Consider the following 24,310-nt stretch of genomic DNA (forward strand, 5'->3'; position numbering starts at 1 on the left):
TCTCTACTAAATATAGAAAGAAATTAATTGGCTAATTAAAAATATATACAAAAAATTAGCTGAGCATGGTGGCGCATGCCTGTAGTGCCAGCTACTCGGGAGGCTGAGGCAGAAGGATTGCTTGAGCCCAGGAGTTTGAGGTTGCTGCAAGCTAGGCTGATGCCACGGCACTCTAACCTGGGCAACAGAGTGAGACTCTGTCTCAAAAACAAAACAAAACAACAACAACAAAAAACAATAGTCATTCTTTCCTGATTTCTGTGGCTCAGGAATTTGGGAAGGGCTTAGCGGGGCAGTTCCAGCTCAGGGTCTCAAGTGTGGTTGCAGTCGGATGTTGGCAGGAGCTGGAACAGGAGGCACTGAGGAAGATGGGGACCATCTGGACTTCTTTTTCTTTTCCAGTTGTGTCAGGGCCTTTCCATGTGGTCTTTCCATATGGACCATGTTGAGCTTTCTCAAAGCATGGCAGCCTCGGGGCAGTCAGTCTGCTTACTTGGCATCTGAAGGCTTCCAGAATGAGTGTTCCAGCAACCAAAATGGAAGTTGCATTGCCTTTTATGACCTAGCCTCTGAAGTTTCATGGTGTCAATTCTGCCATACTCTATAGACAGAAGCATTCGCAGAAGAACACCCTCAAGAGGAGGGGCATAGACCCTGCCTCTTGATGGGTGGAGTGTTAAAGTCACATTGTAAGAAAGGCATGTGGGATGGGAGACATTGTTGAGACATCTTTGGAAACTGCAATCTTTATTACATGAACTGTGTTAAGGAGTTTGGTAGGCTTTCTACTAAGGCAATAAAAAAACCTCTCAAGACTTTTAAGGCAGGTGAGTGACATTTGGGATTTAGATTTTCGAATCTGTGGTTTTTAGAAAATTACTCTGGCTTTACAATGCAGAACTGAAAGCAGGGAGACCAGTTAGAAAGCTGTTGCCATGATCCTAGTGAGAGATGATGGTGGCCTGGACTAGAGTCATGTTTGGGGGATGAGAAGGCTGGTTAAATCTTGGACACTGATTAGATATGGGTGGAGGTCATTGAGGATAATAAGATGCCCAGGTCTTTGGCTTGGGTAGATGGGTGGATGGTGATGCAATTTACTGACATAGGGAACACTGGAGCAGCAGTGGGTTTGAGAGAAGTTGGTGGAATTGGTTTTGGGTATGTTGAATTTGATGTGCTTGTTGATGTCCAGTAGGTGGTTGGATATTCATATGTATCTGGCATCATGCCAATGTGGCTAGTAATACACTTTGGGAGATCATCATCATATAAATGGTTATTGAGGCCGGGCGCGGTGGCTCACGCCTGTAATCCTAGCTCTCTGGGAGGCTGAGGCGGGTGGATTGCTCGAGGTCGGGAGTTCGAAACCAGCCTGAGCAAGAGCGAGACCCCGTCTCTACTATAAATAGAAAGAAACTAATTGGCCAACTAATATATATAAAAAAATTAGCCGGGCATGGTGGCTCATGCCTGTAGTCCCAGCTACTTGGGAGGCTGAGACAGAAGGATTGCTTGAGCCCAGGAGTTTGAGGTTGCTGTGAGCTAGGCTGACGCCATGGCACTCACTCTAGCCTAGGCAACAAAGCGAGACTATGTCTCAAAAAAAAAAAAAAAAAAAAAAAAAAATAAATAAATAAATAAATAAATGGTTATTGAAACCATGGAAACAGATGAGATGACCTTGGGACAGGAAGTAGAAAGGGAGGACAACAGGGCTTAGAACAGCATTCTGAGGAATGCCAACATTTGAAGGATAGGTATTCTGCAAAAAGATGGAGAGAAGTATCTAGAGAGATAGGAGGAGAATTGGGAGATGGTGGCCAGAAGAGAACTATTTTAGAAGGAATGAATTGCCAATAGTGTCCAATCTGCTGAAAGGTCAAGCTAGATAAGGATTGAGTATTTACCGACACGGAAGTCACTGGTGACTTTCCATGTGGGCTTTATCCTAAAGCAGTGCAATTTAGGGCAGTGAGGGTGGAATCAGATTTCAGAGATATTTATTCACCCAGCAAAATGTATTCAGTGTCTACTACGTGCCTAGTTCTGGGCTAGGCCCCGGGGTCCAAGGATGACTGTTATTCTGTCTCTGTCCTCAAACAGCTCACATGCATGGGAGAGACAGATGTGTGAACCATTCTAATTCGTGTTGGTGAGTGTGGGGTGGTGGGAACACAGAGGAAGTGCAGCATGCCCAGGCGTAGTGGGTTTACATTCAAAAGTATCCTTGCTGGAAGAATTGTTAAGGTAAGGAATGAAATGTTATTTGCAATTGGCAGTAAGAGATCAAGGGAAACTTTGGCAGGATGGAGGAGGAGGGGGTTGTAGAGTCTCAGACTGTGTTGTAGAGACAAGGGAAGGGGAAGTGAGTTAGATATGCTTTCTAGAAGATTGACTCTTTTTTTTTTTTTTTTTTTTTTTTTTTTTTGAGACAGAGTCTCGCTTTGTTGCCCGGGCTAGAGTGAGTGCTGTGGCGTCAGCCTAGCTCACAGCAACCTCAAACTCCTGGGCTCGAGTGATCCTTCTGCCTCAGCCTCCCGGGTAGCTGGGACTACAGGCATGCGCCACCATGCCCGGCTAATTTTATATATATATATCAGTTGGCCAATTAATTTCTTTCTATTTATAGTAGAGACGGGGTCTCGCTCAGGCTGGTTTTGAACTCCTGACCTTGAGCAATCCGCCCGCCTCGGCCTCCCAAGAGCTAGGATTATAGGCGTGAGCCACAGCGCCCGGCCTAAGATTGACTCTTTGAGCAAGGACGGTGGTTGTTAGAGGGAAGGACCAAGGTTGAGGGAAGATTTTAAGGGAAAGACTTAAGCCTGCCTTAGGCTGGTTTCGGATATGTTTCTGGAAGAGTTGGGTGAAACAACCCTACTTTACAATAAAGCCTTCTCAGTGGTTGGAAGGGTTGGGTGCCCTGAGTCAGACTTGTTTTCATTGAACAGTTCAGGGGATACCTTCATCCCTTTGGGAGGTAGTAGTGCATTGTGTGGTTAAGAGCATAGAATCAGGCTGGGCGAGATGGCTCACACCTGTAATCCCAGCACTCTGGGAGGCTGAGGCAGGAGGATCGCTCAAGGTCAGGAGTTCAAAACCAGCCTGAGCAACAGCGAGACCCCATCTCTACTAAAAAAATAGAAAGAAATTAATTGGCCAACTAAAAAACATACAAAAAATCCATGGTGGCACATGCCTGCAGTCCCAGCTATTCAGGAGGCTGAGGGAACAGGATTGCTGAGCCCAGGAGTTTGAGGTTGCTGTGAGCTAGGCTGACACCATAGCACTCTAGCCCAGGCAACAGAGTGAGACTCTGTCTCAAAAAAAAAAAAAAAGATAGAATCAGGCTTGACTGGGTTCAATCCTAGGTCAAGTTTGTTACCCTCAGTTTCCTTCTGTATAGAATGGAGGCCCTACCTCATAGAGGTGTGATCTATATTTGTACTACATTTTCATCTTTTTCTATGTAAACCGTGACAGTTTCAAGAGAGCAAACACTGCTCCCGTCAGTGGCTTACGGTCCCTTGGCAGGCATAGTCTTCTTTTTGAGCTATTAAACTGCAGCTCTAGCTAGTCTGCCATTGCTAATAGATCTTGAATAATCATTTACTGATTATTGTTTAGGTAAGTTTTTTGTATGGATGGGTGATTTCATTCATTACTGATTTCTTTGGCAGGGTAATCACATGTTGTCCTCTCTGCCAGGAATGCTGCCTCCCCTCCCCCACCCCCAGCACCAGCCTCCAAACACTCAGTCCAGGTAACAGTGGTCCTGGTGTCTGCCTGTATAGCCCCTCACTCCCCGAGACTGGACAGATTTCCTCTCAGTGACAATCAGAGCACTCAATTCTTGTAATTGGCCATGTCTATTTTTCCATGAAGGCTGCAGACTGGACTGGGTCTTAATCTCAGAGCCTGCACAGGGCCTGGGTACTCAACATATGCTTATTAAATGAATGAATGAATGAGTGAATGAATTCTGAGTTTTGAAGGAACCTTGCTGTCCTGTCCAGGGTAGTAGAAATGGTTGCTTTTCTCAACCAGAGAAGTATGCAGATGGCCCTCCTGAAGCTGGTTATTCTGGCTTCTCAGAGCTCTCTGTGGATTGCCCCAGTGCTCTGTAAGCCAGAGTATCTCCATTACCTTAGGGGGAGATGATCCCACTCCCAGTCCCATGCGCCTGCATACGATTAGGGAGGTGCGTGGCATAATGGAATGGATATAGGCTGTGGAGCTGGCAACTGGCTGAGTGACCTCAGTTTTCTCAATTGTAAGATAAAGATAATAAAACCTACTCTCTTTCAGATTAAGTTAGGAGATATATGTAAGTATGTGAGTGACCTGGCACATAATTGTCAGCCAAAAATAGTATCTACTACAAATTATATCCATAATCATGTGTATCTTATTAATTTCTACAAATTTTACTTTCCACATTCTGTCTTTGGATGACTTAAAAGCAGTTTTAATTTTACAATAGGTCAAAGATCAGAAAGGAGGGCTGAGACTTTTCTTCCTGTTTTGCAGGAGAGATGGAATTTTCTCTTGGCCGAGTCAGGGCCTGGTGTCCAGGAGTCCAACTCCACCCAAATGTCCTTTCCTTAGAGCCAGGGTGTTTTGGCCCATTGTTAGCATGTTTGGCCATTGCTGTTCTTGCCTTGCCTACACTTGCCCACACTGTGACTTAGCTGTTTTGTTTTGTTCAACCTCCTGTGTCTTCAGTCTGTCCTCTGTACCATTCAGCCAGCAGCACCTGGCTGTTCAGGGATCTTGTAAACAGGGGACTGTTCTTTAGAGATCAGGCAAAGATTTTGTGTCCTCACACTTGGCCCTAGTGAACTGCACGTAGTAGGTTCTTCAATAAATGTTGGCGAGATGAATGAGCAGAAGATGTTTCTAGGTTCACCTTGGCTGAGAAGGGTGTTTTGTACTTACGCTGTCAGGCTGGGGATGCTGAGGGCTCCAGTGGGAATCGGGCAGAGGGGTGGGCAGACAGCTCACCCTGAGTCTGCTGGAGCCAGCGTCACCTGTGAAGGACTTCGGGTCTCTGTGTGTCTGACTGAGAACTTTGGCCATGTGTCCTTATGCAGCTTCTCCTAGTAGCAGAATGACTGACCTTGTGTACTGTGGCTCCTGAGGTGGCTGGCCCCCGACTGACTTTTGCCCTTTGAACCTTCCACTTGGAAGCTAGTTATCTCCCTCAGAAGGTTTTTCCAAAACCATCTTAAGTTGGAGGTGAGGATGCTTACCCTTCCTGGCCGGTATTAGCCTCAACAAACAGGCTGGAGCCAGAGCCTGGGGTTCTTTCTAGTGTGGGCTCAGTGTGAACTTTGGAACAAACGCTTCAGCAGCAGGGGGTGGGAGACAGAGCTGTGTGCTGGTTTGATCTTCAAGGGTCTTTGAGGGCTCACTCTTGGTCTCTCCCTTTCTCTGTTCTGTTCCTCTCTCCCTCAGAAGCAGCAGAGGGGACAGCCTAGAGGAGGTTGGGGAAGGAGCTAAGGGACAGTTGGTTCTTACCTTGGCTGTACGTTGGAGTGACCCAGGGAGTTGAAAACAACAAATACTCATTACTCCCTCTCCCTGACTAAATAAATCTGAACCACTGGGGAGAAGAATGGGAATTGGCTTGGAGAACGAGCATTGAGGTGAGAAGAGCGGTTCTCAATTGTCTCCATGCTTCAGAATCACCTGGGGGACCTGGGGAGCTTTTTCTGAGACAGGGTCTCACTCTGCTGCCCAGGCTGGAGTGCAATGGCATCATCATAGCTCACTACAGCCTGCAGCTCAAGGGCTCAATGGATCCTCCCACCTCAGTCCTGCAGTAGCTGGGAATACAGGCATGCACCACTACGACTGGCTAATTAAAAAATTTTTTTTTTTTTTGTAGAGATGGGGCTCTTGCCCTAGCTCAGACTGGTCTCAAACTTCTGACCTCAACAGTCCGCCCATATCAGCCTCCCAAAGTGTTGGAATTACAGGCGTGAGCCACTGTTTCCAGACTAGGGGAGCTTTGAGAACATGCTGATGCCTGGCCCCACCCCAGAATTTCTGACTCCATGGGTCTGGGTGGGCCCTGAGCACTGGACTTTGCTAAAGCTTTTCAAGTGATGCTAGTGTGCAGCCGGGAGAGAGGAACCTGGTTTAGGCTTGTCTGACCAAAGTTGTTCTGTATGTAGTTATTTCAGGAGGCGATTACCTAATCAGCATGACCAAAGCAGGCAGATCATCTGACTCACCTGGGAGACTTGTCTCAGACCTCCTGACTCAGAACAGGGGCGGGCCCCAAAGCTGTAGGTTGACAGATTCCGCAGGTGATTCTGATGCTCCCTTAGGCTTGGGGGCTGGTCTTACACTGACTCTGGCTGTGCAAACCAATAAGGATTTGACTGGCTTTGAGAAGGGAGCAGATGGGGTTCATACCAGAGCCTCCTGGTACAAACTGCCTGCTACCTCCCTCAGCATGATCAGAGCCGCAGGGACTAAAGTGCTCACAGAGTTCCAGGAAGGAGTGCAGGAGGGACGTGATCCAGTGACCCACAGGGCTGTGGAAGACGGCCTCTGGCTGTGTCTTCTTGCCAGAGGCTCTTAGCCATGATGCCTGGGTAAGCAAAATGGTTCTGTGGCCTGAAAGGGTAAAAAAAAAAACGTGAAGGCCATCTGCAGAGAGAAATAACAGCACCTAGAAAAGGTGGGAGAAATAATATATCAAGGAAGCCAGGAAGAAAAAGTAAAGCAAGGGTCCTCAAACTACGGCCTGAGGGCCACATGCGGCCCGCCGAGGACATTTTTCTGGCCTGCTGAGTGTTTTTGCTGCTGCTGCCTGTCCTGCTTAGCAGCTGACTCGCCCTGGGCCCACAGTGCGCATGTGTGGAATGTGCACCGCACTCTCCAACGGCCCTCCAACGGTCTGAGGGACAGTGAACTGGCCCCCTGTTTAAAAAGTTTGAGGAACCCTGGTATAGAGAGTATACCAAACCAGCATTAGACAAAACAAACAAGGATGCAGCAGAGAAAAGGAGAAAGAAGAAACTTGAAATAGTCAGTTACAGATTGAACTCCTTGTTCTACTACTTTCCCCCCTCCTCACTACTGCACTTGACTAGTCTTAAAAAAAATAAAAAAAAAAAAAAAAAAAAAAAAGAAACTTGAAATCTCCGGGTTTAGGCCACAGATATGAGGCGTTTCCAGAGAGCTTAAATCTGGACCTTTTGAGAAACAGCAGTGGTAGAGTGTTCTGGAAACATCAGGGTGTTGGCAGGCTTGAGCATAGCAGCTAAACAGCTTGGTTGCTGGCCTGAGCAGCATGCCTCTGACTGCACGGAGACCCGGCCTAATGTGGAGACATGCAGTTTTTCTGAGCAGCGTGTGACAAAGAGGAAGAGCTTGCTCATGCCCATTATGCCTACGGACTACTCTCCTTCTGCTGACTGCTGTGGCATGAGTGCTGTCACCAGTCACAAGATACCCGAGATGCGTCACTGGTGACGTGGAGTTAAAGGTAGCAAACTGACTGGCAGGAGAAATTTTCGTCTCTTTGTTAATTGAAGGCTGTGAATATGAAATAAAAAAAGAACACAGGACAGAGTACCTGACTGTCAATTCTAAGATAGCAGAAAGATCGACTCCTGGCAAGGGATAGAGCAGAGTTCACAGGGATTGGGAGAGACCTGTCTAATAAGGCTGTACACTGAAATTTTAAAGGAAAGGAGAAAATGCACAGGTAAAAGTTTAAATCTGGGTATTTTAGAGGCTGTCAGGTATTATGTAGCAAGAAGAATAAAGGTGGAGGAGTTGCTCAGTAATGCATTTGGAGAAAATAGGATAGAAGATCAGGAATGATGCTTTCAAATTCATATCTACAAGCATTACAAGTAAGGCTAATAAATATATTTGACCTTTTACTTCAAGGAGGAAATAATTCCAGAGTTATAAGTGATATCTGAGTAGAATATCATAGTGAAAAAAATTTTTTTGTTCTATTCAGGCCAAAAAAAAAAAAAAAAACCATAGTGAAAAGATATACTTTGTGCAAAAGTGATGAATTTGCTAGAAGATCTGGGATTGATACAGTGTGTCAGAGATGTACGTGCTTGTAAGAGGATCTGCTATAGTCAGCAATGCCTGCCTGCTCTGGGCAGGTCACATTGGAATTCTTTTGATTGTAGTGAAAGGGAAATTTCTGTACACCAAGATCCAGAGACTTGCCAAGGGTTTTACTTCCCCTTTCTTTCTCAACAAATGTAACGAACAGTACCACCCAGTACTGCTTCCAGTTGTCTGCCTGCAGGTAGATTTCTTCTTATAGCCAAACAGGAGAGGTCTTTGCTCCCTCACCCAGATATGTGGCCCATATGTTAGAAGGGGCATGAGGCTGCCAGCCTGTGGTAATCCTATCTGCTTACCTTGGGAAGAAGAATTATTGCATGGTGCTGTCGGAGAGCCCTTGTGTTCCATTTAGGGCATTTCTCTGAAGGTCTCCTGAAGTAATAGTGCATGAAAATAAATCCTCTTTGGCCGGGTGTGGTGGCTCACGCCTGTAATCCTAGCACTCTGGAAGGCCGAGGCAGGTGGATCGTTTGAGCTTAGGAGTTCGAGACCAGCCTGAGCAAGAGCGAGACCCCGTCTCTACTAAAAATAGGAAGAAATTAACTGGATGACTAAAAATATATATAGAAAAAATTAGCCGGGCATGGTGGCACATGTCTGTAGTCCCAGCTCCTCGGGAGGCTGAGGCAGAAGGATTGCTTGAGCCTAGGAGATTGAGGTTGCTGTGAGCTAGGCTGATGCCAGGGCACTCTAGCCTGGGCAACAGAGTGAGACTCTGCCTCAAAAAAAAAAAAAAGAAAGAAAGAAAGAAAGAAAAAAAAACAGAATAAATCCTCTTTCTGAGGTAAGAAGTATGGTGAAAAGAACAGAATAGGATGAAAGCAGAAAGAAGTAGAAGTGATCTGATTGTGAGCATATACTGCATACCATCAGACCAGAAGGAGAATACATATTTTGCTTTTCTAGTAAAAAGTATAAAATCTGTACAAAAGGGAAAATATAGTAGCAATGGGAGCCTTAACTCCTTGAGCATCATTTGCTAAAATTAGTTTCATTCCATCAGAAGTGGTATCTCTATAAATAAAAATGGTTTATTATGGAAAAGTTCAAACATACAAAAGTAGAATGAATAATATGATGAATTCCTGGGGTTCAAGCACCAACCTAAATAATTGCTAGCATTGTTTTATATATACTCTCAATCATCCCTGTATCACTCCATTAGATTATTTAAAGCATATCTAAGACCATACCATCTAATCTGTAAAGGCTTCAGTGTGAATCTCTAGAGGATAAGGACTGACTTTCTTTTTCTTTTGAGACAGGGTCTCAACTTTGTTGCTCAGGCTGGAGTGTAGTGGTGCAATCATAGCTCACTGCAGCGTCAAACTGCTAGGCTCAAGTGATCTTCCTGCCTCAGCCTTCTGAGTAGCTGGGACTATAGGCATGCGCCACCATGCCTGGCTAATTAAAAAAAATTTTTTTTTTTTTTGTAGAGATATGGTGTTGCTGTGTTGCCCAGGCTGGTCTCAAACTCCTGGCCTCACAAGTGATCCCGTCTTGGCTTCCCAAAGTGCTGGGATTACATGCGCAAGCCACTGTGCACAGCTTATTTTTTAACATAACCAGGGGAAATGTGGAATCTTTGTGAGGAAGTGACTATACTTGCTTAGAATGCATACTCTCAGAAAAAGAAATGCTGGGTATATTCTCAGAGATGCAATCTAAATTTTAGGGAAAGATTACAAAAAGTTCAGGAAAAAGAACTATTATCTCATAGCCAGGGACTTAAAACAAAATAAGACCAGGAACTTTTCAAAACTGAGATTCTTATAAAATAGCTGAAAATGATCTTATTTAAGAAGAAAAGGAGAATCATCCAAAGAAACCAATGTGATTGAGCAAACTGCTTTTTTTTGAGACAGACTCACTCTGTTGCCTGGGCTAGAGTGCTGTGTCATCAGCCTAGCTCACAGCAACCTCAAACTCCTGGGCTCAAGTGATCTTCCTGCCTCAGCCTCCCAAGTAGCTGGGACTACAGGCATGTGCCACCAAGCCTGGCTGATTTATATATATATATATATGTATCTGTCTATATCTATCTATCTCTATATATTTTTTAGTGGTCCAGCTAATTTCTTTCTATGTTTTTAGTAGAGACGGGGTCTCGCTCTTGCTCAGGCTGGTCTTGAGCTCCTGAGCTCAAATGATCTGCCCACCTTGACCTCCCAAAGTGCTAGGATTACAGGCGTGAGCCACCACGCCCGGCCCCAAACTGCTTTTTGATGAATTTAGGTTCTTAGAAATAAGATATATGAGAGATATATGAAATGTAACCAAGACCAAAACAGGCATGGCCCAGAACTGCAAGAAGAGTGTCCTCAAGGCAAATTCCTAGCATGAACTAAGATTTGAAGAACTGACTGAGGACAGTAAAAGTCTCTGAGAGGCATGCACAGATGACAACAGCAAGGGCAGGCTGGACGGTCTGGGGGCAGTGAGTTCTGTGCTAATAGGTGGTGGAGAGACAGAAGAAGGTCAGAAGCCCCACTCTCCTTCTTTTATATATTTTTGTTTTTATTTTTGTTTTTTCAGTCCTCAGTTCCACTGTGAGGTTAAGCCACTCTCCTTCTAAATGTCTCTGTCTAGTAGAAGGATTGCTAACGTAGAAAGGGTTCAGTAAGTGTGGTTAGGCCAACAAAAAAGTGAGGCCAAGAGAATTGAGATAGTAATTAAACACCTCATTGCTTTAAATACTTTTAACTGTCCTACTGAAAGAATTTATAATAGCTGAGGTCACAGAATCACAACTAGTCATCTGCAGGATCTTGGAGAGCAGGAAGGGTGTGTAAAGGAAGCTGTTGACTGAGATATTAGTTTCCTATTGCTGCTGTAACAAGTTATCACCAATTGAGTGGCTTGATACAACACTGATTTATTATTTTATAGTTCTGGAGGTCAGAAGTCTGAAATGGGTCTCACTGGACTAATATTAAGGTGTCAGCAGTGCTGTGTTCCTTTCTGGAAGCTCTAGGGGAGAGTCTGCTTTCTTGTCTTTTCTAGCTTCTAGAGGCTCATGGCCCTTCCATCTTCAAAAGCAGCTGTAGCTGGTAGAATCTTTCTTATATCACTCTGACACCACCTCTTCTGCCTTCTTCTTCCATCTTTGAAGGGCCTTTTTGATTATATTGTGACCACCCAGATAATCCAGGATGATCTCTTTATTTTAAGGTCAGCTGATTAGCAACCTTAATTCCATGCACAACTTTAATTTTCCCTTGTCATGCAATATATTATGGTTCACAGGTTCCAGAAATTAGGATCTGGACATCTTTAGGGGGCCATTATTCTATTTGCTATAAGTGATAACCCGGCTTTCCACTCCACAAAAGATAGAGTCTAAGCCACTGTGGACTGATAACTTTTTTTTTTTTTTTTTTGGTTTTTGAGACAGAGTCTCGCTTGTTGCCCAGGTTAGAGTGAGTGCCGTGGCGTCAGCCTCGCTCACAGCAACCTCAAACTCCTGGGCTCAAGCAATCCTACTGCCTCAGCCTCCCGAGTAGCTGGGACTACAAGCACGCGCCACCATGCCCGGCTAATTTTATATATATATATTAGTTGGCCAATTAATTTCTTTCTATTTTTATAGTAGAGACAAGGTCTCGCTCAGGCTGGTTTTGAACTCCTGACCTTGAGCAATCCGCCGGCCTTGGCCTCCCAAAGAGCTAGGATTACAGGCGTGAGCCACTGCGCCCGGCCAGCATCATTTTCATCTTAACGTTTTTATTCAATTTTGTAAGTCTGTGTTTACCCTTATAAGCATGCCTCCAAGCTCCAGGTGAGCTTGCTGCAAAGAGAAAGGTGATTACAATGGAAATGAAAGTAGAAATAATTAAGCATTTGGAGAAAGGCCAGACACCATCATTCATTGGGAAAGCATTAGGCTTCACTCACTCGACTATCAGAACAATTATTAAGGATAAAGTGAGAATAATGGAACATGTGAAAGGCAGTGCTCCAGTGAAAGCACCAGTTATTACTAAGCAGCATAGTGAATTAATTATTGAAATGGAAAGGTTATTACTGATTTGGTTAGAAGATCAAAATGAGCATAAACATTCCTATTAGCCTAACGTTGGTGTAACATTAGGTGAGTGTTAACCTTTGATATTCTTTTTTTTTTTTGAGACAAAGTCTCGCTTTGTTGCCCAGGCTAGAGTGAGTGCCGTGGTGTCAGCCTAGCTCACAGCAACTTCAAACTCCTGGGCTCAAGTGATCCTACTGCCTCGGCCTCCCAAGTAGCTGGGACTACAGGCATGCACCACCATGCCTGGCTAATTTTTTTATATACATATCAGTTGGCCAATTAATTTCTTTCTATTTATAGTAGAGACAGGGGTCTCACTCTTGCTCAGGCTGGTTTCGAACTCCTGACCTCGAGCAATCCGCCCGCCTCGGCCTCCCAGAGTGCTAGGATTACAGGCGTGAGTCGCTGCACCCGGCCTGATATTCTTTTTTGAAGTTTCTCCTGTCGCCTATCTAAACTTTTTGTCTGAGTTTGTTTTTATGTTCTGTTTGAATTAAAAGAAAGAGCACAATAGTTTCTGTAACTTATTATTACAGTACGGGGTATTACTACTATTATAGTATTCTGTATTATTACCATATATTCAATATGAGCCATTGTAGTAGTATTATTATTACTGTATATGTACTGTTCATCAGGGATCCAAGTTACATACAAATCCTACCTGAAAATGTTCTCAGGAACATAACCTGAGAACATAACCTCTGGTCCATAACCCGGGGACTGCCTGTAATTTCATTTGAATCATTTGATAGCATCATTAGATTGTTGGAGCAGAGTCACATGCATGCAGATTTTGAGTGATTCTTGGCAAACTCTCACGGTATTCTTGTTGGCAAGGTAGACAGAGGTGGACTAGATAAAAGTATAGTTTGGTGGATTCTTAGCTGGTTGAATAATGATGTGGAATAATGACAACATAGAGGAAGGTCTATAATGATAGACTACAGGGCTCTGCATATTGTAGTCAACATTTTTACAATGACTTCAGTGAAGACCAGAAGGTATGCTAATCAAATTTGCAGGTTACACAAAACTGAAGGGATTTGAAGTAACTGATTAAACCAAGGGGGAAACGCCCACTTCTAGTAGGTAGGAATGATGCATAAAAACTAACAGGAAAGCTACTAAGAATAAATATAAAGTCCTATATCTGGGGGGAAAAATCACTTTTACAGGCCCAGAAAGGGGAGAGGAAAGAGTTCGTCAATTTGAGGTGGAAAAAAAAGAAGTTGTAGTTGACAGGCTGAGACTCCACAGTCTGCAGCAATGTCTGGAGTTTTCTGCGTGGGGTCTTGTGTTTCCAGGGAGACACTGACAAAGTGGAGTAAATGCAGAGGGGAGACCAGGGACGGTCAGTGGTCTGGAAACCATATTTGCCCCACAAGGGGTTGAAGAAGCTGGGTTTTTCGCTTAAAAGGAGAGACTCAAGGGAGACAGGTTATTCATCTTTTTTCTTTTTTAGGTTATTCATCTTTAATGCTAAGAAAGGCCATTGTGTAGAAGAGGGTTTAGCTTGATTCTTTGTGGGCTAGAGGAGAGATCTAGAACTACTGGGTAGAAGTTGTGGGGGAGAAGATTTTGGCTTAAGGAAGGGAGAGCTATCGATCTCTTTAAAAATGGAATGAGTTGCCTAATAAAGTATTGATGTTTTATTGTCCCTGGGAGTTTGAAGCAGAAAATGGGTTAAATAGCAGCCTAAGCTTTGTGTTTTTTTTTTTTTTTTTTTTTTTTTTTTTTTTATTTTATTTTTTTTTTTTTTTTATTTTTTTTATTTTTTTTATTTTTTTTTTATTATTTTTTTTTTATTTTTTTTTTTATTTTTTTTTTTATTTTTTTTTTTTTTTTTTATATTTTTTTTTTTTTTTTTTTTATTGGTCAAGTGGAGCAGTGGGAGTGGAGAAGGAACAAAGGAATCTGTAACTGGTTGTGATCAATTAGTTGTAAACACCACTGCACTCGGACCAACCAGCTTTGTGTTTTTCATTGTATGTATTTAAAGGTTAGGGTGCTTGGAGGACTGTGGTTTAATGTTCTTTTTCAAGAACCGTTTGGTTTAGGCATCTAAACTAAACTGGGACATCTGATCCAGAGTGGGCCTGCAAGCTTTGTTCTGTTCTGGATCAACCTGGTCCAGTGCTTTCTGGTTTTTAGTTCCAGAGCTGATGTGGGGCCTTAGTGCCAGAACTAGCTTCCTACTCCAGGTGACACCTGTGTAGGCTGGGTTTGATGACCCATTCAGAATCATTTCTTTAGATGATTATAAGAGTGACTTCTTTACAGATTCTTCTTCTTCCCTCTGGGGTCAAAGCAGGAATGGAGTTGCACCTGGGTGGGGCGTGGTGGCTCACACCTGTAATCCTAGCACTCTGGGAGGCGGGCAGATTGGTCAAGGTCAGGAGTTTGAAACCAGCCTGAGCAAGAGCGAGACCTCATTTCTACTATAAATAGAAAGAAATTAATTGGCCAACTAAAAAATATATATAGAAAAAGCGGGCATGGTGGCGCCTGTAGTCCCAGCTACTTGGGAGGCTGAGGCAGCAGGATTGCTTGAGCCCAGGAGTTTGAGGTTGCTGTCAGCTAGGCTGATGCCATGGCACTCACTCTAGCCTGGGCAACAAAGCGAGACTCTGTCTCAAAAAAAAAAAAAAAGAATGGAGTTGCACCTGAGTCAAAGGTCAAAGGTGATTTCAGGCAGTGGCTCATGCCTGTAATCCTAGCACTTTGGGGGAGCCGAGATAGAGGATTGCTTGAGGTCGGGAGTTCGAGATCAGCTTGAGCTAGAGTGAGACCCTGTCTCTACAAAAGATAGAAAAATTAGCTGGGCATGGTAGCATGCATCTGTTGTCCCAGCTACTCAGGAGGCTGAGGCAGGAGGATCAGTTGAGCCCAGCAGTTTTGAGCCATGATGATACACTGCACTGTATCTGGGCAACAGAGTAAGACTGTTGCCAAAAAAAAAAAAAAAAAAAAAGGATTGCCTCTAGAGGTAAAAAAAAAAAGGGTAGCTAGAGTGCTTCTGTCCTTGAGGTTAACTAGCTGTTGCCTCCATATTATTTTAACCCCATGATCCCCTCCTGTCCCTGACTCTGAAGCAGGAGGTTAGGGTCCATTTCAAGAGCAGGCACTTGGCTGGGCTCTGGGGCCTCTGGTCAGCTGTATCCGCTGGGGGTGGGGACACAGAGCCTAGTCAGCACTGCTGCCTGCCATACCGTTTCCTGCTCCCATGGCCAAGAGGCCCTGGAGGAAGCTGGGCTGAGGGGAAGGTGAGGGCAGCTCTCTTTAGGCACTTTCCCGCTCTCTGTTTTCTCTTCCCTTCCTCATTCAAGCTGAGCCACCAGTGCTCATTACAGATAGCAGACCAGGGCAAGATGGTGGGTCAGTGGCCGAGGAATAAGGCTCAGCCGTGGGGGAGGCAGGATCCTGGTGGGTAAAAGGAGGGGTACAAATGAATGGATACCGAAGTAGAGAAGCAGTGGGGATTAAAATATAAACTAGCCACGTATTTCCATTTCAGAATTTGCTGTAGGAAAGGGTGAGGAACTGGTTGTTTATCCCTACTTTTCCCTGCCTACATCCCCGGTCGAGGCCGAGAAGAGAACCTCGCGGCACACACCTGCAGACTCTGACTCTGAACTAGAATGAGTCCTTTAAGCCTCTTCCAGTTTGGTGTTGTGACCCATGGTTGCCCTGCAGGCTAACCTGCAGGAATTTGTAATTGGGGATCCCATTCCCCCAAGAACATGGCAGCATCAGTTGTGCCTGGTGTTTCTGATTGGAAACCTGGGTTGTGCTGTAGTTTAGAGCCAGCAGCAGAGCCTGAGGATAAGGGCGGAGGTTACGGGTGGGGGTAAGGGTCGAGAGGGCTGTTGAAAGGCTGGAGGCTGCAGTCCTGTGGGCAGTAAGGAAAGCATGTGTCACTGGCTGAGGAGGATCAACAGATTTGAAGGATTCGTGGAAGGCCAGATATAGGCACTTTGGTCATTTTGTAGGGTGCTGTGCACTTGTGTCTTTAATTATTAACTTCATACTGGGGTGGCCTGGAGCTATGAGTGCATTTTTGCCCAGCCCTATGATAAGCTTTGGTTGTTTATTGTCTCGTTTATTAGGCAGAAAGGCAGACGTTCATATAGGACTGGAATGCCCTTTCTCAGGAAGAGCAGAAAGGAATTTGGGCAGGGAGCAGACTGAGGGGTGAGGGTGGAAGGGAGAATGAGAGGGAGAATGAGAGGGAGAAGGGACAGCTGTTCCAAGAGGCCAGCCGGTCCTGCTTCTCAGGGTGAAGTGGCCCCCGGGCCAGAATGTGATGAGGCCAGCACACAACAAAACAGGAGGGCTAAGGACACGAAGGCTGTGCCCCTGGCAGAACTCCCCCGGGGAGCGGTTCTCGACTGTGTTGGTGGGCTGAAGCAGGCAAGCCTGTGCTGGGCCTTAGTCTCTCTGGGGGGGGAGGAAGGGTGACGCTGGCCTTGCCCTTGGAGCCCTTGGGAGAAGGGCTTCAAAGTTAAGCCTTCCTCATAGCGTGCCAGCTATGGAGCTGAGAAGGAGGGAGCAGTGATGTGATCCACTGTGCCGCCAGTGGGGCAGGTGTGGGTATGCCTGCCGGTCCACTTAAGAAGTTAGTGGGGAATCCAGGGAACATTCTGCTGAGCGTCTGTATTGTTTTTTCCAACTTTCTTCCCCACCACATCCTGAGGCTACTGGTCAGCGTCACATTTGTGGGCTTCCCTTTTTGAGTTTCTTCTTCTAAGGTAGTGGACTGTAACTTTACAGGGAAGGGGTACTGGATTTCCCTGAGATTTATTTTTTTGGTGGGGTGGGGCAGTGGGGACCAGGTCTCACTCTCTTGCCTGGGCTAGAGTACAGTGATGTCATCATAGCTCACAGCAACCTCAAACTCCTGGGCTCGAGTGATCCTCCTGCCTCAGCCTCCCGAGTAGCTGGGATTGCAGGCATGCAACACCATGCCCAGCTAATTTTTTTATTTTTTGTAGAAGTGGAGTCTTGCTATGTTGCTCAGGCTAGATTTCTTTGAGATTCTGATGAAAGAACTATGATCATTTTCTAAGAAAAGGCATGAACTCTTAGAAAAATGCATATGAGGCCAGATATAGTGGCTCACGCCTATAGTCCCAGCACTTTGGAAGGCTGAGTTAGGAGGATCTCTTGAGGCCAGGAGTTTGAGACTACCATGGGCTATGTTGGGCCACTGAACTCCAGCCTAGGCGACAGAGGGAGATCCTGTCTCTTCAAAAAAAGGGAGAGAGAGAGAGTGAGGGAGAGGGAGAGGGGAAGGGGAGGAGGGAGAAAGAGGGAGGGAGAGAGATGCATATACGTACTCATACAAACACTTTGCAAAAGAATTTCAGGCTTTGTGGAGGCTCTAGTTAAGAACCCTGGCTGTAATGAAGATTCATGAACTTAAGCTCATCCAGGTAAAAGGATTGCCTCTACCCCTGGGTAGAAGGACTTGAGGAATGTTTATGGCTCTTCTATTAATACATTCATTGTCCAGTCAGGAAAAATGCCCTGTTGCCATTCTACAGGAGCTGCTCTTAGCTACAAGAATCCTTCCAAGCACAAAAACAAGCAGCTGAGCTGCCAGGCAGTGGGCAGGAAGTCTGGCCCCCATTCTAATCTTTGGCCACACATCCTGACTCGCTGGCCCAGACATTGGATAAGTCACAATAAGACTCATCAAGGTTAACAATAATACCCCAGAATCAGAGTGTTGTGTCCTGAGCCCATGTGGAATGGGAAGGTAGGAGGGAGAGACTGGTTTTTCAGAGGCAAGAGCTGCAACACATCACTAATCCTGTACAGCTACCAGTTGCTTCCCACTGCTGTGACTGGGAATTTGGGTGTACTTTTGTATGTAAATAAATCCCCAGTCACTTAGTTTTGTGTCTCCCCAGTAAGGTGCTACAGGTAGGGAGTGTGGTGGTGCTATGTACACAGTGCCTTTGAATGCTAATGGGAAGGACATTCTGGGGCAGAGGTTTCCAATGCAAAGCAGGTCAGATGGTCTGTCTTTGGCTAAAGGGTCTATTTTGGTGACTAGTACTGGAAAAACTGCTTGGAGTCTAAGGGTCAGTCACCAATCAGTATTATTTTTCTTTCAGGTCTCTTAACCTTCATTAACTGTGCCTATGTCAAGTGGGGAACCATGGTACAAGATATTTTCACCTATGCTAAAGTATTGGCACTGATTGCGGTCATCATTGCAGGCATTGTTAGACTTGGCCAGGGTAAGAAATAATATTAATAGCAACTAACATGTATTAAGCATTTTCTTTGAGGCATACTCCTCTAAGTGCTCTTTGTGCATTGTCTTATTTCTCAAAAATAACCTTATTTGGTAGGCACTATTATTATTCCCATTTTATAGATGAGCAAACAGACTACAGAATTAAGTATCTTTCCCAAGTCCCTAGTGTTTAAGTAGAGGAACTAAAATTTGTACCTAGGCAAACTGACCCCAAAGTCTGTCCTTTAACTTCTATGCATGCTGCCTCCCAGCGAAGGCTGATCTTGGCAAAAGGGCTGACAGCCATGCCCTGGCAGTTGGCTTTGCAGATTGTTGAGCCCAATGCTATGGCTCTGATTGTTCTGCCCTTGGAAAAAGTCATAAATGAACTTCTTGTACCCACTTCTTTCCAGTTTCCAGATTCAAATACCTACCCTACAACTACTCTGTTGACCTGGGTATACTGAGCTCTGCCCTCCTATGCTGTACTGGCTCTGTCTGGCGTTAGAAAGGGGGCAGGAGTTGGGAAGCCTGCAGGGCAGAACAGAGCTGCATCACTGCCGTTCTCTAGCCCTTCTGCTCCATGGTGGTTTCTTATCCCAGAAAGCCATGCCGGTTCTTCCTGTTGAGATCCCCATCCATGCCATTCCCTGTATTCTAGACCATCTCAGTAGATGTCTCTCTTCTGTTCTCCATTTCTTCACTGGTACCCTTGCTGCCAAGAGTGTTCTAAGCCACTTACCTGCTGTAGTTCCCATTTTCTTCTACTCCTTTACTCAATCATCTTGAAGTTGGGGGAATGGGCTGCTAATCCTCTGCCTTCCAATGTTCTCGGGTTCCAGGAGCTTCAACTCATTTTGAGGATTCCTTTAAGGATTCATCATTTGCACTGGGTGACATTGCCCTGGCACTGTACTCGGCTCTGTTCTCCTACTCGGGCTGGGACACTCTCAACTACGTCACTGAAGAGATCAAGAATCCTGAAAGGTAGGTACCTCACCATCAACTTTCCATAGCAATGATAGCCATCATTTAATGAGCTCCTACTATGTGCCAGACAACTACCTAAGAGGCTGATTCTATCAGCCCCATTTTAATAGATGGGAAGCTTTAAGCCCAGAGAACTAGCTTGTCTGTGATATCACAGTCACAGAGCTAAAATGTGAACTTTCTCATGTATGCTTTGTAAAAATTTTTTTAAAAAGGCCTTTTCACATTTGTTCATTCATTCCTACATTAATGAAAGCAGGTTATATTATTTACTTTTTTTTTTTTTGAGACAGAGTCTCACTTTCTTGCCCAGGCTAGAGTGAGTGCTGTGGCATCAGCCTAGCTCACAGCAACCTCAATCTCCTGCCTCAGTGATCCTACTGCCTCAGCCTCCCAAGTAGCTGGGACTACAGGCATGCACCACCATGCCCGGCTAAGTTTTTGTATATATATTTTTAGTTCATCAATTAATTTCTTTCTATTTTTGGCAGAGACGGGATCTCATTCAGGCTGGTTTCGAACTCCTGACCTCAAGCAATCCGCCCACCTCGGCCTCCCAGAGTGCTAGGATTACAGGCATGAGCCACTGCGCCTGTCCTTATTATTTACTTTTAGAATAGATTTAAGGAGGGGGGAGGGAAGAGGCTGGGGAAAAAAAAAGATTTTACCCTGTAGTCAGGTAGAGTGAAAAGAGCACTGGGCAGGGAGTCAAAGGACTGGAGTTTGTCCTTCCAATGATTTGTTGAGTAGCCTTGAAGGAATTGCCGCACCATCTCTTTGCTTGTTTCCTCAACTGTAATTGAGAGAGTTGAATTATATGGTCTCCAGGGCCTTTCCTGGCTTTAAAATTCTATGATTCTGGGAAGTAAGATTTGCCAGGGAGTGGAGTTTCTGTAAATTTTCAAGTCAAAAGAATAACAATTCTCTTATCAGTGTAAACAGCTCGAGAAACAGAGAGCATTCTTGGTATACACTAGAGTGTCGCAGCTATGGGAGCAGCGATTATAAAAGCAGGACCAAGGCCTGAGTGGTGCTTCCACCTGCTGGACAGAAGCCGAGTGACGCAAGAGTATTTGCCCCTCTCCTCTCCTTTTTGACAATCTTACTGTCAAGGATATTTATAAAGATCATGGCTTTATTGGGCTACAGGGACCTGGAGGGGTCTTTGCATCTTTCTTTTGGCCACTAGCTAGGGTGCTCTCAAGGTTCTCAAACTGAGGGACGGGGTGGGTGGACATGTCTCCCCAGTTGCTTGTTCAGATACACACACTGCTGTTTGTACTGAAGATCTGTCTTATCCTCTGGAGATGTTAGATTTCACCATTTGTCTCCACAATTTTTTCTATTTCTCACCCTTGAGACAAAATTTCCAATGTTGATTATCGTAGAGATGGAATCCTAACACCAGGAGACCTTTGGGTGTAAAAACCAAAATAACCCTCCATCTTCCTGTGCTGATATTATGCTATGACATAGTTCTTTGTTAATCCTTTTTCTTCTTCTTCTTCTGTTTTTGGACAGCCTTTCCCACTAATTTGATATGCCCTTCCCCTATGTTCTTTAGTTCTTAAGAGTTCAGAGCTTCAGCCAATATCCTAGGCAACCTCAAAGACAAATGCACTGAGGAAATGCAGCAGGAGTCTTCAACCCTGGAAAGACTGGTGTGGCACGGAGAGTCCAAGGACTAAAGGAGAGATAAGGATGTGACTGTGGAACTAATGTGTCCTTTATTTTGCTTGGCTGTAGGAACCTGCCCCTCTCCATTGGCATTTCCATGCCCATTGTCACTATCATCTACATCTTGACCAATGTGGCCTATTACACGGTGCTAGACATGAGGGACATCTTGGCCAGTGATGCTGTTGCTGTGGTAAAGGATTTTCCCTAGCAGGAGAAGGTTGAGGGTGTGTTGTGGGCTACTGGATATATCCCAACTCTGGAAAGTCTTGGAAACGGAGTAGACAGCCTTAAAGGGAGTTCGATTAGGATACAAAGCTTGCAAAAGAAGTTCCTGTTACCCCCACTGTAGAAGACGGGTTGGATTTCCAGTAGGGGGAATCTGGGAGCATGCCTGTCCATACCTGTCATCCCTTTTAGGTCCTGCTAATGACTCTTCTATTCCTTTCCCTTAGACTTTTGCAGACCAGATTTTTGGAGTATTCAACTGGGTAATTCCACTCGCAGTTGCATTTTCCTGCTTTGGTGGCCTCAATGCCTCCATTGTGGCTGCTTCTAGGTAAGAGTAGTATCTTTTGCTGGGGCAGGGATGGTAGAATTTACAGGACCCATGGGCTTTATTTAATCATTGTGTTCTCCAAATGATACCACCTCTTTCTTGTTCTGATTAGCACCCTTTAGTTCTCACTAATCTCAATGCTGAACTCCATATTATTAAAATTCTTTTGAAGGAAGGGATGGCAGAGAGGGAAGGCTATGTGGCAGGTGAACCAGGCTGCACTGTGTCCCACAATTTTCTCAGCCTCTCATATCTTACCCACCACAGGCTTTTCTTTGTGGGCTCAAGAGAAGGCCATCTCCCTGATGCCATCTGCATGATCCATGTTGAGCGATTCACACCAGTGCCTTCTCTGCTCTTCAATGTAAGTGATCTTAAGGATAAGACTAAAAGCCAGATTATGGGGAAACTTTAGTAACAGTAAAGTAAATGTTCTGGCTCTCTGAAAGCTCTAAAGGAAATCTGATAGAAAAACTGTTGGTGGAACAGAACACCCACCGTGGGCAAGGCCCTGCTGACTGCTACAGAATCTAACTGCTGTGAGGAATATAGCCACCTGTAGTCTAAGATAAGGCATAAAGTATGTGGCTTACATTGTGACAATTGATTGCCATGACAAATAGTGAATAATAAAATATTTAAGAGAAGAGACGATCACTTCCATAGGTAGAGGGTGAATGAAGAAATATTTCTTGGATGAATAGTGTATTTTGAAGGTTAGGATTCCAAATGGTAGAGATGGGGTTTAGCATCAGAAAGACCCATGGTAAAGCAGTGTGGGGTTGAGTACAAGTTGATTATCCCTAATCCCAAATCTGAAACTCTTGAGTGCTGACCTGACACAAAGGAAATGCTCATGGGAGCATTTTGGATTTTCACATTAGGGATATTCAACCTGTAGTAGGAGTTAAGAGCTGGAAATGTAGGTTGGAGCTATTATGGGAAGGATCTTACGTAAGACTTTTGAGGGATTGTTTTGAGTTGTGCTTTATAAAAGATTAACTTGAAGAATGGGCTGAAAACCAGTTGAAAGGCTATTTATTGACTTCTAGTAGAGAAGGAATGAGGTACTGAAACTGGGATGCTAAAGGGAGTGGGACAGAAGAGGACCAGGAGACTGAAGACTTGACAGGAGATGGATTTGTTGGGGATAAAGGGAGTGAAAAGCACTTTGAGTAACAAAGGCTATGTATGAGAGGAACTGACTTGGGCTCACACTTACAGGGTATCATGGCACTGATCTACTTGTGTGTGGAGGACATCTTCCAGCTCATTAACTACTACAGCTTCAGCTACTGGTTCTTTGTGGGGCTCTCTATTGTGGGTCAGCTTTATCTACGCTGGAAGGAGCCAGATCGACCTCGTCCCCTCAAGGTAATGCACTTTCATCCTACCTCTGCCCCATCTAGAACAGCTAGAGCTGCTGCTACAGGGGATATTTACAAGGCAGTTGATTCAGAAACCTTTGCCTAGCACTTGGTGGTGGCAATGTTGGGATTAAAGGGATGGCAAGAAGGCTCAGGGCTCTGGTCTTTATGGGAGGTGGAGTTATTTTAGCTGTTAAGAATCCTGAGCTAACCCCCAGTTGTGTTTCCTCTTGTGTCCTTAGCTTAGCCTTTTCTTCCCCATTGTCTTCTGCCTCTGCACCATCTTCCTGGTGGCTGTTCCACTTTACAGTGATACCATCAACTCCCTCATCGGCATTGCCATTGCCCTCTCAGGCTTGCCCTTTTACTTCCTCATCATCAGAGTGCCAGAACACAGACGGCCTCTTTGCCTCCGAAGGATTGTGGGTAAGCCTTGAGTCCTTAAGTCAGCTCAGCTGTTATATGGCTTGGTTTCTGCCTTTTCTGCAAATCTACGCTCCCAAAACACCTTTGCCCTTCCTGTTATTAACCCTTCAGCTTAACTGAACCACTCCCCTCAGACCCAGTCTCATTCAGTGCTACTTAAAACTCAGCCTTCTTGAGCCCTTCCCAGTTTCAAGTCAAAATTTTCTTTGTAGCATCCACCACACAGTACCTCCAGGTCCTATGTATGTCAGTTGCTGCAGAAATGGATTTGGATGGTGAAGGAGAAATGCCTAAGCAACGAGATCCCAAGTCAAACTAAATACCATCTGGAATCCTGAGATGTGGAAAGTAGGGGCTTCTTGTCTCCTACTGGTTGGCGCTAAGGAAGTTGAAAAGGAAAGCTCACTTCTTTGGAGGCACTCGGCCAGAAGCCCGGTCTAGGCAGCTTCAATCTTTGAACTTACTTTTTGAGAGATGAAAAGTAATTTATTTTTTTTGCTACATATTATTCCAGACTTTTTAAAAGGAATGATAAAGCAGACTGTGGTGGGAGCATGTCAAGTGTGGGCTTGTTCTTAATAGCATCTCTGGGTTTGCCTACCCACTCTTTTCCTTTGAAAGGCCCACAATGTTCCAAACTTCTCCTCTCCTTTGAGAGCCATAAAACTGTCACAGGTGCTGGACAACAATAAAAAGGTTATGTTGCTCAAGTTCGAATGGCTTAATTTTATACAGTGTATCTGAGAGTTTCCATTAGCTTAAAAACATCCAGAAAGACTAAAGATAATCTTACACTTCAAAGAATATGAGTATTTCTTCCCTCTAAAGCTAGCTGCTGATAAAACCAATTTCTACACGACGGTAGATAAGAGAGTACCAAATCTGCTGCAGTAAAATGTTTGGCTGCT

At 44.8% G+C, this 24,310-nt stretch overlaps 2 protein-coding genes across 7 annotated transcripts in view; one reads left to right on the top strand and one right to left on the bottom strand.

Annotated features, from left to right (window-relative positions):
* SLC7A7 (solute carrier family 7 member 7) overlaps positions 1-24,112 on the top strand; it is a 38,054-nt gene extending 13,942 nt beyond the window's left edge. For all 6 annotated transcript variants that reach the window (XM_012752720.2, XM_012752724.3, XM_012752719.3 and 3 more), the window contains 8 exons: positions 18,259-18,384; positions 19,226-19,370; positions 21,120-21,243; positions 21,506-21,609; positions 21,877-21,973; positions 22,834-22,983; positions 23,219-23,402; positions 23,615-24,112. In XM_012752720.2, the coding sequence (XP_012608174.2) occupies positions 18,259-18,384; positions 19,226-19,370; positions 21,120-21,243; positions 21,506-21,609; positions 21,877-21,973; positions 22,834-22,983; positions 23,219-23,402; positions 23,615-23,721 (1,037 nt within the window). In that variant the 3' untranslated portion in view covers positions 23,722-24,112. The remainder of the gene's footprint in view (positions 1-18,258; positions 18,385-19,225; positions 19,371-21,119; positions 21,244-21,505; positions 21,610-21,876; positions 21,974-22,833; positions 22,984-23,218; positions 23,403-23,614) is intronic.
* LOC142871489 (small ribosomal subunit protein uS14-like) overlaps positions 1-24,310 on the bottom strand; it is a 399,345-nt gene that overhangs the window by 285,937 nt on the left and 89,098 nt on the right. The window lies entirely within an intron of this gene.

The sequence above is a fragment of the Microcebus murinus genome, chromosome 6 (assembly GCF_040939455.1).
Source record: "Microcebus murinus isolate Inina chromosome 6, M.murinus_Inina_mat1.0, whole genome shotgun sequence".
Lineage (NCBI taxonomy): Eukaryota > Metazoa > Chordata > Mammalia > Primates > Cheirogaleidae > Microcebus > Microcebus murinus.